Genomic DNA, 24946 nt, shown 5'->3' on the forward strand with positions numbered 1-24946 from the left:
TTTTGGGTGAGAAGTTTCTGTACCATCGTTTTGGACTACTCGTTTTATCGAGGTAGTATTGCCTGACTTTTTTGAAATTCCTGCAAAACGTCGTTTTTGAGTCGATTTTTGAGACCTATTACCTGGTTCCTTTTGTGTTTGAAAGCTTCCCAGTCTATGATGGACTATTTTTCTTTCGCCATGCCTAGTTTTCAAGGGTGTTCTATCTTGTAAAGAATGTTTCATTCACAAAGATTCGAAGAAAATGCCAATCACAGCCATTTATATTAGCGTTCATAACTCGATCACCACGATATAACCAGGGCAAAAAAACATAATCGGGCCATGCGTACATAATCCGGCCGTCCTGTTTATAAACAGACCGTTTTCGCAATCCGGGCAGAACAAACCCACTATAGTTCCAGGGTCACACTGTCTTAAAAAATTATTTTGAATGCGCTACAATTTTCGACATTCCATTTTTGCTTTCTGTAGGAAGCATATAGATGGAAGGATTGGTCAGGTCAAGTCAAAGCAGGTAAAATGGAGAATGATAACATTGATGATACCACTGCGGACGAAAGCGAAGAATTAGAGTATTTTCAACAAATTATGAACGATAACGAAAGCAAGTTAAGTGAAAGTGATGAAGAATTTGGTTTCATACCTGCACCAATAGGTAGCTAGCTAAGCCAGTCAGGGAGGAACTGTTAATTAGCCTGTACGGAATAGTTATCCCATACCAGGATTATACGGATTATACGGAACGTACAGTATGATTACCCGCTTATAAGGGTAATTATAGATGACTTGCCAATGTGTACAAAAGTTAAAAAGTTTGCAGTCCTTTGTTCATGCGCAAGAATTTTGTGGCTAGGTAGAAAATATAAACAACAGACCACACAAGAATCAAAGAAATCCATCCCAAAAAAAGAAATAATCCCTTAAAATAAGGGAATCATTTTCAAGAAAAATTAGAAGAAAATCCCAGTACCTCTTGGACCTTAGGATGAGGGTGCCAATAAGCTGCATACGCTGTAAAAAGTGCGGGTGTTTTCAGGAGAGTTCTGCGTTGAAAAAACCTGCATAGACCCGAACAAAAACACTCAAAGATTCACCACAAATGATTCGAAAAACTATAAAAATTAAAATAAACTTATGTAATGTGGTAGCGAAGTTCTTAAAATAACTGTTGTTGATGGTTTTTGATAAGATTTACTTAATAAACAACTTATAAACTTTATTAACTCCTTTCTCTTCAAGCACCTTTTTCCAACTGTCGTCCGCATGGTATGTTACAAGGTATTACATTCCAGGAGTGCATCGGACGAGTTCGCAATAGTGCAGGCCGTTAAATTTAATTCGAAAAGTCGGCCTTATATATGTGGATGTTTTCTGCTTATCGGCACCCTCTTATCTTAGGCTACTCAAAAAATCTTTAATCTTCGTTAATAGCCATTTTATCTTGTGAGAGTCCTGCTTTTATACCTACACAAAAGTGCATGCATGCCCATTGTTCTTGAAATGAAATCAAACCAAAATTTGTCACACTTTTTTTTATTGACGTTTGCATAGCTATCTAGTGCTGTAACATGTTCTGCTTCAATAAAAAAAAGCAATAAAAAGAAATGACTGTGCCAAAAAGATTAATTGTTATACCGACTTTGCTAACGCTGCATGGCCTCAGCATAATCATAACAAATATACTGGCTGTTATCGCTTAATTAGCTGTGTACCGCATGAGTGACTAATTATACTGTATGTACCTAATAATTATTCTGTATCAGCTAACTATCCTACTTAACAGTTCTCCTTGACTGTAAGTCATTATTAAAAAAAAGATTTTTAGTACAGCTAAGGGATCGTTTCCAAGATCGTTTTATTTTTGATACAAATTAAAATGATTTTCATCGTATGAAAATTTCATAATCCTATTCTGAAACGAATTAAATGTTTCATATTTTTTTCATGAAGCGATTTTATAACAGACCAAGAAAAATGAAACGATTTGGAAACGATTCAGAAAAAATTCTGAAACAATTTGATACGATTGTCAGAATATCATTCTGATACGATGTACAGGTGTTAATGATGTATCATTAAAATGAATTTTAAAATGATGTTACAGTAAACCAATTAAATCCAATTAAACTTGGTACACGTAAATAATTTTTTTGTAAAAATTGGTGTATTTTGTTTTAAAAATGATAAGAACACGATCCTTCCAGGCATAGATATTGCTTTTCTATAATTTGGCAAACAAACATTTGGCCACGAAAATTGATGTCGCAGTATTTTTTTCTAAATTAAAAAGAATGTGTTTTTTTCAAAGTTAAACATCGCAACATTTTGTTCTAAAATGAAGAGAAAATGTCTTAATAAAGCTTAAATATCGCCGTAATTCGTTACAAAATGACAAGAAATCGTCTCTACGAAGCTTAAATATTGCCATAATTCGTTCTATAAGGACAAGAAAATGACCCTACAAAGCTTAAAAATATCGCCATAGACAGATAGATGTGCATATTTTCCATGGCTAACCTCACAAATATTGAGGGATATACTCTGTTTATTATTTCCAGGAGGGGCCATGGCTTAGATGAGGAGTCCTACAGTATTTAATGCTCATTTTGAGCTAAGCAGACCCAATTATGGTCCAAGGTCTACCAGACAGCTCCCTGTAGAATCCAACGGCGCACACATTGTGCCCATCTTCCCTCGGGTTAACCTGGGGCTATGGTAACCTTCACTCGCCCTTATTAAATCACCAAGGGATAACACATTCTAAAATGATGAGAGAACATAAAAAATAGCCCTATTTTGTTATAAAAGGAGAGCAACTGCAACCGCTATTTAATGACAGTGAAAAGGTTTCGAACGCAGTTGCTGTGAAATATATTTTTTTTTCATTAGCATGTGCTTTTTACTGTGTAAATATCCATTTGATTACTTGATAGATTATTATTTTTTTCTTATTATTCCTCAACACCATGAAACGATTTCAAAACGATATCAAATGCTGAAACAAATTATGCTGTTTGAAACGATCATACAGAACAAAACCTTTTTGAAACAAATTTAGTTTTATAGGTAATGAAACGATTTTCATGTGATTAAAACAATTTCAAAAATGTCATTTTAAAATCATTTCGAATTCATATGGCAAGTCATGTTAATTAAAAAATAAAACGATCCTTTTTAAAACGGTCTTGGAGATGATCTCTAACATAATAGCTAACTGGCTAGATTAACTAACACAAATTTCAGATGCCTAATGATTTTTTTCCATCCTCTCCTTGTCGTTTAGAAAATTTCAGTCAGAGAAGTCTGTTATTAAATGTCAACCAATTAATTATAGCTAGCTAGATACTACAGATTTTTATAATTTTATTATCCATTTTCATCTTACCAATCATAGTGTGCATAATAAAATAAGTGGGAGTAATGGGGAGGACAAAGTTTTGTGTGTCTTATCTCTATAATAATAGCCGTATTCTGTCTGTCCCTGTGCAAAATAGTACCTCAAGTAGCGGGACACACGAAATGTGGTATATAAAGGGTAGGCAAACCATTGGACTTACCCACGGGCCAACGACTTTATTAATATTTTTTAATCTTTTTTCACACTTTTTGTGGCCACCTGTTGTTTAAAAGTAGCCAATATAAAAAAAAAGAAAACTATAAATTGTAACATTTTTTACTGTTATTTAACAGCATTTATCAATGTGAAATACATGTCAATAACACCTTAAAAACGTACCTGCCATCTGCTCTATTCCCAGAAGCAAATCATTTCAATATGCTTAATGTGATTGCAAAGATATAAATTGATTAGAATAACATTCGACACAAAAGAAAAATTAATCTCCAGAATCGTGTTGTAAGGAAGTGAGGAAATCGTTATTGAGAGAAAATAATACAGCACCTAAGTGAACTAAGGTCAGAAGTATTGAGTTCTTTTAAATAACTTTATTTAGATAAAATTAAAGGAATACGGTTAGATTAAATTGAAGGAATACGGCAAATATTTATAGTAGTGTTTTTGTGATTTTATAATTCGAGCTTTATATATTTATCATTGTCTTTCAGAGAAATAAAGTTCAAAAATCACTAAAACAAAATAAGTAAAAAATAAAAAAAAGATCTTTGATGGTAACGGAATGTTATTTTAGTAAGGAATAACATGTTTGATCCTAAGCATTGAATTGTTAAATATCGTTATTAGCCACGCTTCAACTTTCCGTAATATAATTTACATTGTTCGTCCCACAAGTACGTACAAAGTTTAATTAATGAGTTTACTTACAATTTTTTGTACCATTTGTTTAAATTCCTAGCTGTAAACTTTGTTGGAACTTATTTTTCGCATGTTCCCCACGTTAAAGGAATTTTGTTCTTACTTTTGCTTCTTGAGAATTTAGTTTTTAAGACCACACACGCACCTCACACGCAGAATTATTGAGGCATACGATTCATTGCACTCCTACCTAAAATCTTACAAAATGGCCTGTTCATGCATAAATTACATTCTTGTTTCCTCTATTCATGCGATGCATTTTACTACCAATTTATTTATCTACAGTACAGTATGAATGTAATCTACCACGTACATGCTAATATCACACCTTTGCTTGCAGGACGGCAGTCGTTTGTCTTTTGTTATAATTAAATCCCTTAAGGGTTTTGCGAGTTTATATCTGCGTGTTAAAAACAATGTGCTCACTGGAAATATCAGAGCAATTATATTTCTTGTAATAGCGAGATGCATTGTGTAAATGTTAATATAAGCTATTCCCTTAAGTATTAGCATGAAGTAATTAAATAATAAAAATCTTTTTCGAAGTTTTATAATACATTGAGCTAGAATGTATTGTTGATTTAATTACTTAAAAATATTCCAGCGCGTTTAATTTAAAATAAATATGAGAAGCATTGTTCACAACTATTAAATGACTCGTGCATTTTTTTATTAAAAGAATACAACTACGGTTTATTTTTGTAAAATGGTGTATATTCTGAAATAAATACAATATCTACTTTTCTCGATGAAAACATTTCCTTCTTAACAAACAACGTAAAATAATCCTTCCGCATACTTTTTTATTGAAACAAATAAAACATTTCTATCGCCACTTTTCGTTTTTAAAGTTTTAAAATGCAATCTAAAAAAACATTTCTATCACCGTTCTTCTTTTTTAAACTCTCAAAATGAGATCTAAAAATCCTTTCTATCGCTGCTTTTCGTTTATAAACTTTTAAAATGCGATTTAAAAAATATTTCTATCGCCACTTTTCGTTTTTAAAATGCGATCTAAATAATCTTTTCTATCGCCTCTTTTTGTTTATAAACTTTTAAAATGCGATTTAAAAAAACATTTCTATCGTCACTTTTCGTTTTTAAACTTTTAAAATGCGATCTAAAAACTTTTCTATCGCCGCTTTTCGTTCATAAACTTTTAAATGGGATCTTAAAAAACATTTCTATCACCGTTTTTTGTTTATAAACTTTTAAAATGCGATCTTAAAAAACATATCTTCTGCCGTTTTTCATTCTTAAACTTTTAAAATGGGATCTTAAAAAACATTTCTATCGCCGCTTTTTTGAACTTTTAAAATGGGATCTTAAAAAACATTTCTATTGCCGCTTTTCATTTATAAACTTTTAAAATGTGATATTAAAAACATCCCTATTGCCGCTTTTCGTTTTTAAACTTTTAAAATGTGATCTTAAAAAAAATTTCTATCGCCGCTTTTTGTTTTTAAACTTTTAAATGTAATCTAAACTTTAATATTTAAATACTGCAATTAAAATTTTCAAAAGAGTTCGCGCAAAATAGATTGCTAAAATTGATCTTGCAACCTATTGTGATTAAACAATCGATCGCGTGGGGTCATTGTTTATCAGCGAGGCAATTATTTTCTTAAAAAAACAAAAGTTATCGCAATGTTATTGTTCTATGTAACTATTCATGCGAGTTTCGCGGCATATTACATTCAGACTGTACTGTATCACTAATTATTATTTATTAACTTGTGCTTACTTATTTAATAATTTATTCTTATGCATGAAGGATGTTTTATTTCTCTTTCATCTTCAATCATGGAGGTACATTTTAAAATGTGTCTGTACCTTTCTGGGGAAATATAGGGAATATTTACTGAATAATTTACTCATCAAAAACGATGCCATATTAGTTTTCAAGGCATGAATTACATTGCTTCTGATTATATGCGCTCAAAATTCCTTTTGGCAAAAAACTGCCACAATCACCAAACAAGAGTAGCTTCAAAAAACAGGTTAACACTTTCCTTGGTCAACACGGAATTTGGCAAAAAAGCCTTTCTGTTTAGAGCTGCTAAAGTGTGGAATAATCTTCCAGGTGACCTGTAATGGAAGTCTTTCGTTTAAGACTTCATCTCCAATGTATTTGGCAAATTCTAATGGAGATCACTTTTTAATTTTTGTTTTCATAGGGGAATTGAGGTCAAAATTGACTTCTGAATTTTTGTTATAATTTCATTCATACCATAAAAATAAAAATGTTCCCAAAAAATTATACAATTTTATGAATTTTTGAGGGAGATACGAGGTTACAAAGCCATTCAGTGATAATGTTACAAGTGCGAGAGCGGCTGAAGCGCAGAAAACACAAAGTCAAATGTTTATATTAAAAGAGTGCAGCACGCTGGAAGGATGTCTGAAATGCAGAAATAATGTTATACAAACAAATTAAGAAAGAATAAATATCTGTCCTATGCTACTTGTTTGATTGTTTTATAAAAAAAATTATCTGTCTTTCAGACCTAAAAATAATTCAATTTTGGACATAAAATGCCAAGTTGTCAGGCATACGATTGCTCTAATACGCGCAGAAGAACTCCTTGTGAGGTTACAGCAGGTTAAAATACAAAGGCAGCTAAAAGTTGATGTGGACCTACAAAATGTTAAAAAATTAACTAGAAAGCGTAAATAATAAAAACGACTCATGCAGGAGTATAGAAGGTTGTAGAGCCTAATGTAAGTGATTAACTAGAAATTGCAAAACAAGAGGACTAGTTTATCTACTTTATTACTTAAAAAGTGTTATGTTATGAGTAAAACTAACTAAATACGGAGGATTACAAGTTTTGTACAACTTGTGATCCTCCATTTATAAATTATACCCATTTCCCATTGCAAAGAAAGATCCTGTTCGCCCTGATAAATTGGTTAGAATTATTAATCGTCTGGATATTAAGGGTAAACTCTGGTCTCCCAATGCTCATAACAGAGTTTGTTCCGGACATTTTGTGGATGGTAAACCGTCCCTAAAAAAACCCTTTGCCCACACAAAATCTTGGATATAATGCTTCTTCAAGAATTAAAAATTTGTCTGCTCATTTGTCTAGAAGAACTATTACATATTCTTCAGAGGATTTATTTGCAGATAAATCTACTTTATGTTCAAATTTTGTTGCACCTATTGTTTTCTGTGGTACAATAACTCCCATGGACAACCTGTTCTGAACTCCATCGACAACGCTTCTAAGACTAGAACAAACAACAAAGGACTAAGTACAGAACCCTGATGTACACCAACATTTACACTGAATTCATCACTAAGTGAATCGTTAATCCTCACACGACTTCTAGCATTGCTGTACATACACTGTACCATCGTAACTAGCCACTCATCCACACCTAATTTTCTCATAGCCTTCCAAATAACTTTACGTGGCACTCTATCAAAAGCTTTCTCTAAATCTACAAAGGCAAAATAGAGATTCTTTCTCTTTCCTAAATACTTTTCCTGAAGCTGTCTGAGTAAAAATATTGCATCTGTAGTGCCACGCCCTGGAACAAAACCAAATTGCATCTTATCTATATCAATTCTTTCTCTAAGTAACTTATCAATCACTTTCTGCATCACCCTTGCCCTTAAAACAATTCACGGAATTCACGGAATAGCACCATCCTTTATAATCTGATTAGTAAGACTTGTAATAAGCTTAACTCCAATGTATCCAGATGCTTTTACCATCTCGCACCAATACCTGATACTCCTGCAGCCTTGACAATCTTCAATTTTCTAATAGCCTCCACTACCCATTCTGTCTTGATCTGCATAGCTGGTCCTTCTACAACATCATCATCGGGCAAATTATCCTCATCCCAATCAAACTCAGTGTTAAGCAACCTCTGATAATAATTCTTCCAAGCTACCCTTTTCTCCTCCTCTGTGCTAGCCAAAACACCTTCATCATTACGTATACACTTCTCACCTGCTTCATTTGCTTTGCTATCTTGAATACCTCATGGTATTGGTCTTCCCTTCTTAACACATCTGCAAAACAGACATTTTATCATGGATTTAATTGTAAATAATTTTTTCATTTGACAAAACAATTGGAAACCATAGCAGGTCTGAATTTAATGGATTTTTTTCTCTATGCTACAAGTGTTATTCAAACAATTTTAAAAACGAAACCCACGTGTGGTAAATTTTTTTCTTTATTATGGAAATGACAGTATAGTCATGCATACTATTTCGGACATGTAGAAAAGGAAGTTAAGATTGAGAGAGTCGCTATACGCTCGATCATCGTGTTTTGGTTTCACGATTTAAAACTTCCCCCACTTTTCTACCACAAAATAAATGTGCAACATCGCATGCGCAACATCCTTGATTTGTCTACTTATCAGAAATATTTGAATCTACTTGATTCAAATATTTCTGAAAAAGACTGATGCGTGGTATGATCTAACAAAGACTTGTTTGATGAAATAAAGAAGTAGCTAGCAAGATTAGTAAGTTGAAAAGAGTACTTTTATTTTTGTGTAGTCTATAAACCACTACAGCAAAATTTTTCCGTTGTGGAGGTCGACCACAACGGCAAAAACTGAATGATTCAGAGGGCTGTAATTAAGCTATACCTACAGCCTTAAAAAAATATTTTGGAAAATGTGATTAGAAAATCTGCACTTTTTTATTCTTCTTAATGGTCGTTAAAATCTCTTATTACTGTCTCCACCCAAAAAAGTCAATATTACTTACAACAAAGTTTAGCTTTCAGTTTCATCTTATCTTCTTATATTTTGTTCTGATATTTACTCTTTGTGCGTCTGTGTCATATCAGTTTAGACACTTTTTACCTCATATCTCTGTGGTGGTAGTTTCTACCCTACCTTCAGTCATGTTTTTTCCCCTTTTAATCTTCTTCTGTTGTGGTTTTAAAGTCTTTTTTCTTCTCAAACATCAATTTTTAATTTTTGACAATTTTATTTTTTGCAGGACCCATATTGATAACAGAATTGTACATTCGATGAAAAATATGACTCGTGCAACAAATAGACATATAAAAAAGATAAGCGAGTTTACAATTCCAATATATTTAGTAAAAGCTTTTGGTCGTAACTTTGGCCATCTTCAGGCATAATACAAAGTTGTTAATATATAATACGTAATTTATAGAAAATTTAATGTAAAATAATTTCCTAATATGGACAAGTATTATCACACTTCAGCATACGCACAAATGCTGTAGATAAGTGATTAAGTGATGATACATTCCTATTGAGAGCTGGTTTATCTCTATAGATCATGGGACTCTCCTTAATTTCCAAAAGAAAATTGTTTTGTGTCGATGTTATGACACTGAAGTCGTTTAAAGATGCCATACCACAAGAGAATAGATGATCTTTAACAGCGGTAGACTGGGTGCTATTAACACGCTTACCCATAACCAGTGACACTCCCACATGTTCAGAGGCTCTCACTTTCAAATGTTGGTTAGTTTTGCAAAGATATGTAGTATTACAAATACTACACTTAAATTGATATATGACATTCGATAGAAGAGCTTTAGAAACACAATCTTTGAATTTAAGGAACGATCACAAACGAACTGGTGATGTAAAAATCTTTTTAAGACTGCAGGCTCGAAGAGACTTGTTAAAAGAGTTAACCAGTCTAGTTCAAAAATGTAGAGATAATGTACCTAAATATGGTAAAAATAAAAATGTTGTTTTTCTACCGTTTAGGAAGAAAGATTTTATCTCAAAATGTTTTAATACACTTGTCAATAAAACTATCAGGATATTGGATGCTACGTAAAACATCCTTAAGTTTTTTAACCTCAATGTAAAATATCTCAAAATTTGAACAAATACAAAATATATGATGTTTATAAGGCCACGTTTGTATTTAACGGAATAAAGCTGTTAAAGTTAGAATAAACGGCACTAAATATTTTCATTCTCTTTACATCTCCTGAACATATTGGATAAGTAAAGAAAGAAATAAAATACATAATTCAACTTTGGTTTTGGGGGTAGAAAGAGCTCAAAATTAAATTCCTAATATATTTTTATGCTGTCTGGGTCTAGTAGCCGTGGTACTATATTACGTTTTGTTAAGATTATACTTGAAGTTCCCAGCTAGTCTCATTTTTTGAACTGATCAGAGTAATATAAAGTGTCACTTGGCGTTAGTAAACTGTTATAAATTTACTAACGAAAACAGTAAAATAAACATGTATTCACATTCTAAAAATGTTGCTAGGTAAGATTAAACTAGCTAACATATACCAAAAGATACGCACTAAAAATCTATGATATTTTAAGTTTTTTTGTCATGCCCTCGCCACCAATACCCTCTTTATTACTGTGTTAACTACGATTTTGTGAACTGCCCGTTAAAAGCTGTAAAAGGCAACATATTGTTGATACATTCTTCAAATGTGCATGTAAACAAGCAACATCCCGAAATTGGCTCATATCTAATCTCGTTTTTATGTTATTCTGCATTTTTGCATGCGTATTTTGTAAAACTAAAACAGATCCATATCTGTTTTAGTTCTACAAAATACGCTATTACAAAATAGGTCTATTGAGGAACAAGACAAATTACCTCGTTCTGCATGCCAAACTTGTTGTGGTCTTTTTGCTACCAAAGAAAATGTCAGAATCCGTCATTTGAGAGCTGACATACCTTGTTTGGGGAGTCATAACTTAACCTAGGATCATACGGGTCTGCTAACCATTAATTAAGTTGTGCTAAATATTCTTTTTAAAGTTTTTTGCAGGAAATAAGCCTCAATTACCAAGGTTTTTTCTTAATCATGTGAAAGAAAGGAGTTAACTTTGTCCCGATATGGAAATAAAACTATGTATTTAATAGGGATCATTGGCAAGTAGAGTTTATTACTTTTAACAGAAAATTGGCTGTTAACTGGTTCTTTTAATGCCTTTTCTAGATCATCTGGGACCACCTGGCCGATGGATCCGTCATAAATTGTTAGAAAGTATTTTATATGGTACACCAGTTCTGTTAGCGATTCAGGTACACATAGTCTCTTATGGTATATACAAAACTGAGGTATTTTAAGGATTGTTAAGAGAAATATTTGTTTTAGCGACTGAGGTGCAAGTATGTTACACAATATATGCATATTGCAAGTATTTTGGGTACAGAAGAAGCGTATGTCGTATTGTTCTGTTTCTTGGCATGGTAATGTTTTGTTTGATTTGTTTTACTTGATAGTATTCAGTATTACTAAGGTTGTGAAATTATATCATGTTATTAGGATTGTCGATATGCGTCTTGCAAGATTGATCTCTGTGGGCATGGCTGTTGGTTTTTACTGTGCAAATGGAGTAAAAGTATTATATACTTCATTATCCTTTTTATTGAAATGATAACAAATAAATGAGTCTGTGCACATTTCTGTTGTATCTGTTATCTTTTTTAGAATGTCTTCTGCTTGCCAAGACCACCAAGTCCACCTGTACGACCATTAGAAAATGCCTATTATACTTGGTATGTTTTTTCTAAAGTTTCGTTTTGACAACTGGTTAATTGTAGTGTCGTTGCGTTGTTATGTGTTTTGTAGTCATAGAAGTCATGCAGTCATGAAAAATTCATTTTTGTAGCCAGACTGCGTATTCATTTTGTCATTATTTTTTGATATTTTGAAGCAGAACTTTTGCTTTTTAGGGGTCTTCCTAGTCATCATTCTGTTCTGGCAGTTGTTTGTCCATGGTACGTTTTTCAACCTATTTTTAGTATCTTTTAACTCTACTAGGTCCTGGGGGAAATCGGATTTTTTGCATGTTTTCATGCGAACTATGTAAACACCAGAAAACAAAATAAATATCTTTTATTTAGCTATCAGAAACTTCAAACAAAATGTAAAAATTTGCTCTAGAACTAAATTAATTACAGTTTACAATAACATAAAATATTATTGTAAACTTTAAATAACTAACTTTTTTTATATTTATGCTTAGGTACATTTGGTTTTATTGTCTCCTACATTATCATTTGGAGTTGACAACATTCATAGTATTGTTCACACTTATTGCAACATGTATGTAATGCCTCTCAGCAATTTGTTGTTGACTTCATTGTGTGGATAATTTAATAATTTTTGAGGGATTGCTGACAAGTTCACTTGAATTCTTTGACTGTATGGATAGTAAAAAGAATTATTAATTGGTTCTAGGGTCGTGCAGTGTATTAATATGTCGAATATATAATGGTATACATAGCCGTGCTGTGTTGTGGCTGGAAGTTTAATAGGCTGAATTATCGTAGCATTTATTGTGTGGATAATTTAATAATTTTTGAAGGATTGCTGACAAGTTTACTTAAATTCTGTGACAGTATGGATAGTAAAAAGAATTATAAATTGGTTCTAGGGTCGTGCAGTGTATTAATATGTCGAATATATAATGGTATACATAGCCCTGCTGATGTTGTGACTGGAAGTTTAATAGGCTGTATTATCGTGGCATTTATGCACCGTTATGATAACATCATGGATTTGTCGAGCATATTCAATAGTCAAAGTAAGTTTTTTGTTATGCATAATCTATGCTAGTTGTGTGTTTGTATCTTTACTGCACATTCGAGTTGAAAGGTTCTGTGATTTTGTTTTACGTTGATGCCTGTGCATTTATCATTTTAATGAATTTCATAGTGTATATATAGACCCATTTTTTTCACCATACAGCACTTACTGATATTTTTAATACAGGTGCATTACTGCTACCAGTTATATCTTGTATTTTATTGATACTGCATCCCTATGATGAGGTCGGTCTTGCTGCATTTGTCGAAACAGTAAGTCTGTCTTATTTGATGTATGTATGTATGTATGTATGTATGTACATGTATGTATGTATGTATGTACATGTATGTATGTATGTACATGTATGTATGTATTTATGTACATTATATGTATGTACATGTATGTATATGTATGTACATGTATGTATATGTATGTACATGTATGTACATGTATGTACATGTATGTATATGTATGTACATGTATGTATATGTATGTATACATGTATGTATATGTATGTATATGTATGTATATGTATGTAGATGTGCATTTCACATTTTAACACATTTTAACTTTTTCGCTTTTTTATCAAAGACTTCAATGGTATCAGCAGCAACTGGTATTATCCTTGGTAAAGCATACTCCCATGGACGATCACCACCACTGAAAAATGTGATGGAGATGTATAAGTACGGTAGGTAAAGCAGCCATGTATTTTGGTTTGCCCACCGTCATGTAGTATGCGCATGGAATTTCTTTTTACTTTTTTATGTTTTAGGAGAAACGCCTTTAATACACACAATAACCATTGGTTTTGCAAGAGTTTTTTTAGGTATGATGGTTTCTTTTTTTTCTTATAGTTTTTTGTCTTAAGTTGCTACCACCACATTTATTTTTGTTTTAGGAGTGGTTTTAGTTGGACTTACAAAAGTTGTCTTCAAAAAGGTTGCCCAAATGATGATTGAACTTGTTATGAAATTGTTGGATATAAAATATTACACAAAGTCCAAAACCAGTGTATTTTACACGGGTTACAACAAAAACTACAGATTACCTCCAATATTTGCAAATAAGGTAGGGCGGATGATTTGTGCTACACTTTGTTGCACAGATTTGTGCAATAAAAAATATTTTTCCTTGGCGAAATTTGAATAATTAGTGACTTGTATATATTATGGACAGTATTTCAGCAAAAACCTTTATTTAGACCTAAAACTTGAAATGGGTTCAAATCATATTTTTTCAGATGGATTGCATGAAGTGTTTCAACGTTGTAATTATTTACATTAGAAATATTTGATTCGAACCCTCAAACATGTACATGTCGACATTAGGGGTGGATTTAGGAATTTTTTTGACTGGTAGCGTCTAAGAGGTTTAATTGCTTGTAAAAGCGCTCAAATACAACTGGTGGTTACATTTACGTTTTAAATATACATAAAATATTGAACGGAATTGGGTTTCTTCAGGATCGCGTATGGTAGATGCATATGTGATACCACTGTGGTTACTTAAGTCTTCTGAATGTTTCTTGCAAGCGTTTGCGACATTTCCTGTACAAAAATGCGAAGTCGAAGATCGAAAAAAACAAGGGGCATTGTTTATCAAAATAGTCACAGTTAATTCCCCTACTGCATTGTTTTTTAACCAATCAGCTTGATTATGTGAGGATTTAAACCAATCAGGATATTTAAAATCAATTTTATTAAAAAAAAGAATCAAAATTAACCAACTAACCAGAATTCACCGTTCCCGTAATTCTGAAGATTCGCAATGCATTATGGTATGCAGTATGGTCGAAAATTAGATGTAAACAATCATGGCTGCAGTAATTAAAATACAGAAAGTAACAAAAATACAGAAAATCCACTGAATTCTACAACTATATATAATAAAAACAGTATTTTTGAATGCTCTACAACTGACAGAATCACTGGAACTTCTAGTTCTGTTTGTTCTACCTTATCAGATGTACTAGCAGCTAATCAACCAACATTGGCTCGAACAAGATTGGGGGGATAACATGCTGTGTTCCTCACTGCTTAAACAATTCCAAACGAAACAAAGACCTTAGTTTTAACATCAGTCCTAAAGACAAGGCCTTGAGAAAGCAGTGGCTAGCTAAAATTAGCAGGAAAAACTTCAAGCCAACAAGCTCACATAGGGTTTGCGCACCCCACTTTGAAGGGGGTAAAAGACATACATGAATAAAGTGCCAAGTATTGTTCCAAAGGTCGCAGTGCTAGTCCCTAAAAAACAAAGAAAACTCCTACTAGTCTTATACTTTTACCAGAGTTATTTTACCTATTCGACCCACAAGGGAACAAGAAAGTTCACACGAAGTTGAACCGACATTAGAACAGCAACATGCCATGGAAATAGAACTTTTAAAAACACAACTGGAGGAAATAACAAAACAGAAATATGATAATGAAAATATATTAGTTGAAAAAATATACAGTTAAAAAATATGACACGAAAGCTATGAACTTTTTGAGGCGTTATTTCAAGAATACCTTATGCCTGATGCTTCATTACTATTTTATTGGGAATCGGATTCCAAGGAACCATCCAATGGCCAAAAAAAGGGCAAGGACTAGAAGCCTAGAACTCTGTGAAGAATTTTTTCTAGTTCTAACAAGATGGAGATGTGGTTTTCCTATTGAAGATCTTGGCGTGCGGTTTTAACATGTCAACAAGTAATAGTCGAATTCTTTTACTTGGTATGTTTTTTTGCGTATAAAATTACGTGCTTTAAATATCAGTTGAAAATAAATGTTTAACAAAAAACATTTATAAAGCAACCATAAATTTAAACATCCTTAACTATGAGCGCAAGGTTTACATTTGTCTATCAGCAACAACGTTTAAACAAAGATACGCCAACCACAAAAAATCCTTTAACACAGCTAAGTACAAAAAAGACACGGAACTTTCAAAAGAAGTATGGCGTATAAAAGATTAATTACATACCATTAATCACATGGAAAATAATCAACAATGTAATGAACTTGTCCCGAACTCCAAAGCTATTAAATGCAATTTGTGTTTAGCCGAGAAACTAGAAATCGCAATGTACGATGATAACAACTTATTAAACACGCGATCAGAATTAATATCCAAATGCAGGCACATCAATAAGTACAAACTCTTCCAAAATGATACTAAAGACTAGAAGGAACAACGTCACTTTTTTATAGATTATAGATGTCCTTTGATAACTTTATATTGCTTTTACGGTTTAAATGTCAATTTATTCAACTGAGGATTGCGAAAGCATGAAACTATAGTATTGAATGTAAAAATTGTCTTTGTTTCATCCCGTGTGTATATTATATATATATATATATATGTATATTATATATGTATATATTATATATATGAAAGTATATGCATATTTACAAAGGTTTTTTAAAAATAACGCATGAATAATAAATTGAAGTGGCCGAACCATTACAAATACAATTGCATTACAAATTTGTAATTGTAATTGTAATTGTAATTTGTAATTGTAATTGTAATTGTAATTGTAATTGTAATTTGTAATTGTAATTTGTAATTGTAATTTGTAATTTGTAATTTGTAATTGTAATTTGTATTTGTAATTTGTAATTGTAATTTGTATTTGTAATTGTAATTGTAATTTGTAATTGTAATGACAGTCCTCTTCTTCAGAGCGGAGACACTACAACACAAATACAAACAATTAACGAAATTTAGGCATATACGGAACATAGGTACTCTAACAGATAAATAGTCTACAAAATGTGAATGAAAAGATTGTTGTGGTACAGAATAAACCGAAAGCAACTCTTGTAATTATTAAAACGAAAGCTAAACGTGGTACTTGCGCTACCTACATATTGTATATCGCAGGTTTACAGTTCTTATATCAAATTTATTGGACTTGTTTTTGTCACCAAACGAAGAAGTAGTGTTTATGTAATTACATACATCGCAGCGAGCACCACATTTTCTGCACCCGTTGGCTTTCTAACTTTGCCCGCACAAGAACGTCTTGCAAACTTTTTCCCTTTTTTAAACCCCACAATAGGACATTAGAAAAGACTTTGCGATGTTCTTCATTTGGTGTCAAAAGAAAGTGAATTTTAAAAAACGCTCCCCTAATATTCATAAATGCTGGGTGGTAAGTAATATTAAAGGTGAAATTATTATCATCATTCCTAGTTTTAATAGTATTTAGCAAGTCATCTCGTCTAAATTTCCGAGCCCTAAGTACTTGCTGTCTCACCATCTTACTACTGTGACCTCTATCCTGCAACCATGATTCTAGGTCATTGCACCTCTTATCGAAAAACTCTCTCTGAGGAAGTCCTATTAAGCCTAAGTGCTTGACTATATGCTATACCCTGATAGGATGAGGAAGGTGACAAGATGAAGCCTGTAGATACTGATGAGTATCAGTAGATTCCACATATAAGTCGGTAATAAGATGATTGTCTTTGCGAATAACTTTAACATCTAAAAAATTAACACTATTTCTAGAAAATGAATGGGTAAACTTGATGGTGGGATGGCAACTATTTAAAAGTTCATGGAACTTAATCAATTTGTCTTCTCCATGCTGCCACAACATAAAAATATCATCAATATATCTCAACCAAACAAGAGGCTTGAGCATTAAGGATTCCAAAAACCCCTTCTCCAAATCCCCCATAAAAATATTTGCATATATGAATGTAATTCGAATCTTAAATGTAAAAAACAAACTGTTGTGTTGTAGTTAGAAATGTTTCAGGCAATTGTATGCATCTTCAATTCGTTCTCTTTGGGATGAAACAAAGTTTAGTATTCATAGTAAAAAACTGATTGGAGTTTTATTCGGAGAACGCTAGCAAGCTACTACTGAGAAGTAAAAGAAAAAACAGGTTCGTTGTTTAGATTATTTAGTAGAGAAATGAACTTGGGTGTATAACGAGATTCTAGCCGTTTCTTTCAGAGCTAAATATTAAGGGGCTATTTCTTTCATACCTGAGATTCAAATCTGTATGCTCCAAGTGCTCCAGTGACCAAAGAAACAACACAGAACCGAATCCAAGCATCCAGAACCGATTCTTGTGTGCGAAAGAAATAGCCCCTAAGTTTGTTGTTGTGTCTTGAGACGGAAAATATTTTCTTTAAGCACGTATTTTGTATGTACATACTAAAAATGGGTCAGAAGTTTAGAATATCCTAAAAATATGTCTAAGCTTAATAGTTTGTTTTGAATATGAAGATTTGTATGACGCACAAAGTTTATTAGAAGTTTACTTTTTTTATTGTATATCAAACGAACTGAACTTTTTTTGTCCAAGCAATGGGCCGTTACATGTAGTAGAATTGCCATTAGCTAGTAACTTATAGCATGCTTTTTTTTCATTAAGGCATTATATGTTTTCAGGCCATAGTCATGTTAAGAACATATTGAGAAAAATGAGGATAGCATTTTGTCAAAGAAGTTTAGAACATCGAGGCTAAAACTAAAACCCACTATTCTTAGCGTGTATATCCTAGATAAGAATTTACATAAACATGTAAAAAGTAATTTTTCCGTGGTTACTGTTTTTAACACTACAGACTGTTTGATTTAGTGTTGATGTCGTTATAAAAAAGACCTAAACCTAAAACCTAAAGTTAAATCAATGTTTACATCTGTTACGTTGCCGTTTGAAATATATTCGATTCTTAAATTCGAAAACGATGCATTGTTATCTTCTTTGATTTTATGCGTGATTTTCTTAACTATAAGTTTGGGTCTGTTCTTTTAATATTTTGGATTGAAATGTTTCGATAGATATACAACATACTAAATGATTCAAGTTTTTATATTTCTCTTTTATGTGTTTTCAACTATTAATTTCTTATATTTTGAGTATAACATTGGAAGGTTTGCCGTTTGCATTCATTTGTCCCATCTACATCACATCGAGTCTGTTCAGCACACTTCATAGGAGGTAAAAAAACTTATACGAACAATGTTCCAACGATAGTTCCGAAGACTATAAAACCTACAGAGTGGAAATCTAGAAAAACGATGAATAGTTCTGGAAGGGATCGCATTCTTTTATCTGCTATACGTCCTGATAAAGCTACATGTTAAACAGAAAAACAGCTGTCATTGGAAGAAGAGCTTGAAAGTACAGTAGCTCAGTTAACAGAAGAACTAAAAAATTGAGGGTATACTTTGACCGCAAGGAAAATGAGTTGAAAACAATAATTGAAAATTTAGGAAAAAATATTCAAAATACAAAGTTTACAATTGACAGATTCAAACATAATGAATCCTATGATATATTCAAAATAATATTAGACTACTTGGAACCAGCAGCTAGTAAACTGGTTTACTGGGGGTCAAACACAAATATGGAAAGTAAAACATCAGAAGAAATAAACAAAAGAGGACGAAGCAGAACACTCAATTCAGAAGAGGAATTCTTTCTTGTTCGACTAAGATGTGCTTTCCCGCTGGAAGATTTAGCAATCAGGTGCAATATGTGATGTCTCCATAACGTTTGATTGCATGCTTTTCATTCTCTTTCCCCCAATCGCAAGCAGTTGATTTGAATTTTTTACTTTGCAATAAATTTTGTAATAGTGATTTTGGGTATATGGTTGGTCGTCGGTTAATCACAGATCCAAAATTTGATGCAGTGATACGTTTTTTTCGTTCCTCATACCAACGGTTAGATGCAGCCTGGGTTAATGATTCATTTTTAATTTGTATTATCCTTTCCTCATCAACTAACAAATGCTCAGTAACAAATTTTTGTTGTTTATCATCTAATTTACTGATATCCATATTATTTACAGCAATTTTTTCAAGAACTGCATGTATTGGACGTTTATTTTCTTTCTATGTAAGATCTTTGTTGGCAATATACTGCTTTACAGTTGTGTCAAAAAAATTACATGGCTTGTAATCTTTTCCCTTCAATAAAGTTCCAAATATAACACCTTTTCCAGTTGATAACAAACTTTCACTTAATTTTTTTATTTTTTCTTTCGGCGTGTGTGCGAACAGTGGTGTGGCACAAAAAAATTTATTCCCAGTGACTAGTGGTCTCTTACGACTGTTCTTGGCGTCTTTGTTTATGTCAGCTTTGGCAAATGTCAATTCTGAAAATTTTATTGGTTTTACATTTGCTGATTCACCTGGAACATGCCATTTTTGCAGAATGTCAGTGCATGTTTTGTCATCAGGCACGCTTTTTACACCAAGTGTTCTATAATCAACTAACTGATATAATGCAGCTGCAACGTGTTTACAGCAGCCTCCGCTACCAGCTTTGCAACTACATTTTCCATAAAATACATCACCAGTTTCTTGACATAGATGTATGTACACAGTATATTTTTCTTTTTTCATGAGGCAGCGACGTAACATTTAACAAAAAAACAAAGTCTCTCAACGTTCACTTTTGCTTTCACTTTCAGTTTTTTCAAGTAGTTCTCTTTAAACAACTGGTAGCCCAGGATCTTATGTTTCTCTGCACCTCTGGATTTATTATCGAAACTTTTTTCAAGCACAAGATACTTTTAATTCGCTCATGTGATATGGGGGGAAGATGTGACAGATCAGTGCTCCAGTCTTTGACAGTATTTGTGATATCTTGTTCAAGTGTTTCATCTTCACCAGAGTTTTGTATTTCTTTGAAAACTGGTCTTGGACCCACGCTAGAGCTTTGAGAAAAGCTAGTTATGAAAAGATCAATACTTGAATTTAAATCGATTAAGTTAGACATATCTGCTTCGTACTCTACGCTTTTTCCCTCTCAATTGGCTCGAAATACAATGTTTACATATGGATAATAGCCTGCCATTAGTGAGATAATTGCGAAACTGTAAAAAATGGAGCGCAAATGTGAACATAGCTTACGGAGATTATTTTATTGCCATAATAATTAGCCGCCGCTTAATGAACACAACTTTGGGAAAATAATATGCTCCGAGGAAATATTTCTTGAATACAACTACCTCGATACATTGCGGTTTTCGCGAATAGAGGGAACGGGGAACTCACAACGGTGGATTTTGTCCTTTTTTCATAAAGTTTTGTGCAATAGGTTCATTGATTACCCCACTTACAACTCTCCGCAACAAATTGTCCATCATGTTCTCCTGGCAAAACCTTTTGCAAAACTTAGGATATAAATTAACTCTGGCATTAATTACTGCGCCAAAATTTGAGAATGTTAAGCGTTCTTTTCTTTCTGAAAACCATTTTTTAGAAGATTATTCCCCAATTGTTTCATGTTCTATTGCAGTAATAAGTAAGTGATTATCGATAAACATTTTCTCTTCTTCTTGCAACCGATCGTTATGAACTGCATTTAGTTTATTATCAGCTGCCTCGATAACGAAATCAACAACTTCTTTTCGAGATGTGGTATAAAAATCACACGGCTTATATTTAATACGCCTTAACAAATTTTCCATGCATATACCTTGTCTTATATCGGCTAGACGTTCACCTAATTTTTTATACTGTTTTGGTCTTCGGTAGATGTAGGTATAGAACAGTGATCACGCTTTCCAGCAACAATAGACGTCTTTCTTGATTTCGTACTATCTTTTTCAAAATTAGCTTTTTCAAATGTTAATTCAAAAATAGTATAGCTTCATTATTTGAAGCCTCTCCAGGAACATGCCATTTTTGAAGAACATCAGTGCAAGTTTTGTCATCTGGAACTTCTTTTAAGTGGGGTTCCTTATAGTCTACTAGCTGGTATAAAGTTACAGCTACATGTTTACAGCAGCCGCCTACGCCAGATTTACAATTGCACGTTGCATATAAAATCTATCCAGTGCTTTGGTTTAGGTGTACATATACATTGTATTTGGCTCTTTTCATAGAAGCAGCTACATAGCACTTATCAATAAAAAGTGTATAATTTCCTTTCACATTGGGTTTAACACGAACTCCCTTAAGGCTGAAATACACTATCATTTTTCAATGATCATTTTTTAATGATACATTCCAATGACGTTAAAAATGGCAAATTTTGGCGCAAATACACTATCATTAAAAACATGAAACTTGAGCATGTTTTCTTTGCAACATGGACTCTGAAGAAGAAATAGCAGCTGCCGTTGTTGTATGTTATCAAAAAATATAGTCAAACGTAGAAAAAGAAAGTACAGAAGTGTATGGATGAAGCCGTGGTTAAATAGGCGAACTGAACTTGACATCTACAATACTACAATACCAAGAGTATACGCGATTTTTAAGAAGCCGCGGAATATTTTTGATGAGCTCCTTAATCTCATAGAAGTTGACATTGAGAAAAAAACAACGCATTAACGAGACCCAATTCGTGTTAAAGTCAAACTAGCCGCAACTTTGAAGTTTTTATCATGTGGGATATCCCACAAGCTGGGCTGGCTTCTCCAAATCTCAATAAAATTTTCAGTCGCTTCTTGCGTCTTCATTCTCGGGTGAATTATCTTGTTTAAATCTTTGTTTTCAACTATGTTTACACCCAAACCTATATCGCGTGCAACAAACACGTGTGCGAAAACAATGGTTTCGATTTAAAACAATAGAAAAAAAATGTCATTGAAAAATTAAAAGTTGAACATGTTCAACTTTTAATTTTTAAGGATCATCGGAAATGAGAGTGTAAAAAATGACATTTTTTTCTGTATACACTGTCATTTTTCAATGATAATTGGAAAATGATCATTGAAAAATGATAGTGTATTTCAGCCTTTACATTATTTTCTTTAAACAACTGGTATCCGACAATTTTGTGCTTCAAGGCACCTCTACCACGATTAGCAAGAGCTATAGTGCCATCGATTAAATAGTCTTGCATAAACTTGTGTGATACAGCAGACAGCAAAGACAGATCTCTGCCAATAGTTTAATGCTGTTATTTATAGTTTCTTCTTCTTCAACAACAAGTTCTTCTCCAAAAAGCTCACGAAAGGTAGATCTGAACCCCTTGCTAGAGCTTTAAAAAAAGTAGGGTCAGAATCTACATCCTTATTTAAAGCTTAAATATTTTCCTTGTTGTTTTTGGCCATTTTTACAGTACTGTCAAAGCGTCTTAGCGTTTGTTTTGATATTAATGAATACAACTATCATAATTGCTTTGCGAATCTTAATAATTACGGGAACGGCGAATTAATCAGAATTGATTGGTTAATTCTATTGTTCTTTGTCACGTGGCCAATATCAAGAAACCTTTTGTTTTGAGCGCAAATGGCTTTACTTACCTTAACAAATATAATTAATTCTTGGATTATTTAAAATGGTAAGACGTGATCACGCCGACAAAGTGCTGATTGGGTGATTGTAATTCGGGGTTTGCTTTAAGGTGCATTCGACTTTTTGGGATTTGCTCTGAAATTTGTTTGCGTCTAAGCTTTCGTTTGAGAGAGTGAGTTTGATATCCCCAAAATTTAGTTAACTAGTCTATGCTCTTCACTAAATCCAAAAGAAATTGCTTTGAATTGAAGTCTACTCGATGCTCACCTCCATGTTAGTCCTGGATCGTTCTGCCGTACAGTTTGCATTTCACACAAGTTGCCCACACCAGAGAAATTCTTGCCCAGCCAGATAATCAGCTTACACCAGCAGAACTGTTATAAATAGTGGAGCCGGGCGACACGGGAAATGAAATATTTTAGAGGACGAAAGAGTAGCGATTTGTAATTTGGACAAAACCAAGACCATTAAACCCTGGCGCGGAGAGGGGGCTTTCGAAAACTAGTTTTACACGCCGAGGGCGTGCGCACGGGTGTTATCCTAATTTGTTCAGACTTTAGAGAAAGCATGGTTGCAGAGAAATTTTTACAGGTGTATTTACACCAGCACACCATAGTTAAATCCGCCCCTGGACATGTGTTTATGTTGGTTGACAAAGAATTTTGTTTTGTTTTGTATTGTTTTGTCTTGTCTTGTCAATGTGTCAATGTCAAAACATTGACACATTGACAAGATGATCACCCTGTTTACAGTCGATTTATTTTGTGACAAGGACTTAAAAATCGCGGCATCCTAAATATCTTTAAAAATTTTGTTTAGAATAAAAATAGCGAAGAAGAGGAAGAACGGGAGAAGGAGAAGCGACTACGTATGATTGCACAACAACAAGAACCATGGAATATAAGTCACGCCGTACGTTTTGCGACGTATATAGGCGTAGGGTTTAACGCTTATTACACTCACTCGGCGTTGTGTCAACACTTGCGCTTGACGCTATAGCCCAGAGTGTACTTGTCGAGTGTCCTTTATTTGTTTACTTTCAATTTTTTGTTTTCTTTTATTATTTTTCTTTTTATTTTTATATATTGGTAAGGAAAGGTAATTTAAACTAAAAGTGATGACCCTCAAATTCTAATATCATTTTCCTTTTTTCCCTTTGATATTACTTAATACTTAATATTACTTTTGTAAAGTGCATTTTTATACAAATTTTAATGTTGTATAATATTGTGATAATACTAGTCCTTTAATTTCCTGGATCTAACTCTTGTGACGCTATAAAAGTACATTTTTTAGCTGTTTGCCACAAAACATATAATTATGTTTTATGCGGTGGTGGTGATAAAGATATTTATTATTAGAAGTAGTGTGTTCAAAACAAATATCCTTGCGTTTAAAATAATAACTGTTTTTAATTAGATGAGATGCAAATTATATCTAATTTGTAAATAATAATTCAAAATTAAAAAAACACAACCTAACTTTGTCTACAATGTCTTTCTACATCTACACTTTAAAAAAAGAAGCTTTCGAGAGAGAAAGTTAAGCGATTTCGCGATTTTAGCCAAATTGCTAAAGTTGAGCCATGCGGAAGCTATTTCTCGTAAATTTTTATATACGCGATTAAATATTTTTTAATGCCCTAACTTTTTAATTGCCCTATCAATCAGAAATTTAATTAATAGTGTGTTTTTAATCTTTATTGTTCTGGTATCGTTTTGTTATGATTTATGGCCAATATATGGTCAGATTATGCGAACGCGTCTACGTTAATTTATGCGACTAACAATGGCGGAACTTTAGCGTGTAGAATTTTATGATCCAGCAACAGAAAACGTAACATATTGTATTGTCTCACGACTAAAATATGCAACTTTTAAGTTTAGCAAAGGTGTGCTGTTTTATTAGCAAGTCACATATTATTTTAAT

The 24946-nt window shown here is 32.9% G+C and overlaps 1 protein-coding gene across 1 annotated transcript; it reads left to right on the forward strand.

The window, feature by feature from the left end:
* The first annotated feature begins 437 nt into the window (after nt 1–437).
* On the forward strand, nt 438–24498 carry LOC130656044 (probable sphingosine-1-phosphate phosphatase). Its single transcript, XM_057458879.1, has 13 exons — nt 438–658; nt 11215–11300; nt 11374–11468; nt 11545–11620; nt 11710–11777; nt 11955–11999; nt 12248–12327; nt 12659–12808; nt 12997–13082; nt 13402–13501; nt 13586–13639; nt 13712–13881; nt 23837–24498. The coding sequence occupies exons 1-13, from the start codon at nt 523–525 to the stop codon at nt 24014–24016; spliced, it is 1326 nt and encodes a 441-aa protein (XP_057314862.1). The 5' UTR covers nt 438–522; the 3' UTR covers nt 24017–24498.
* Nucleotides 24499–24946: the final 448 nt, after the last annotated feature.

This window comes from Hydractinia symbiolongicarpus, chromosome 8 (genome assembly GCF_029227915.1).
Source record: "Hydractinia symbiolongicarpus strain clone_291-10 chromosome 8, HSymV2.1, whole genome shotgun sequence".
Lineage (NCBI taxonomy): Eukaryota > Metazoa > Cnidaria > Hydrozoa > Anthoathecata > Hydractiniidae > Hydractinia > Hydractinia symbiolongicarpus.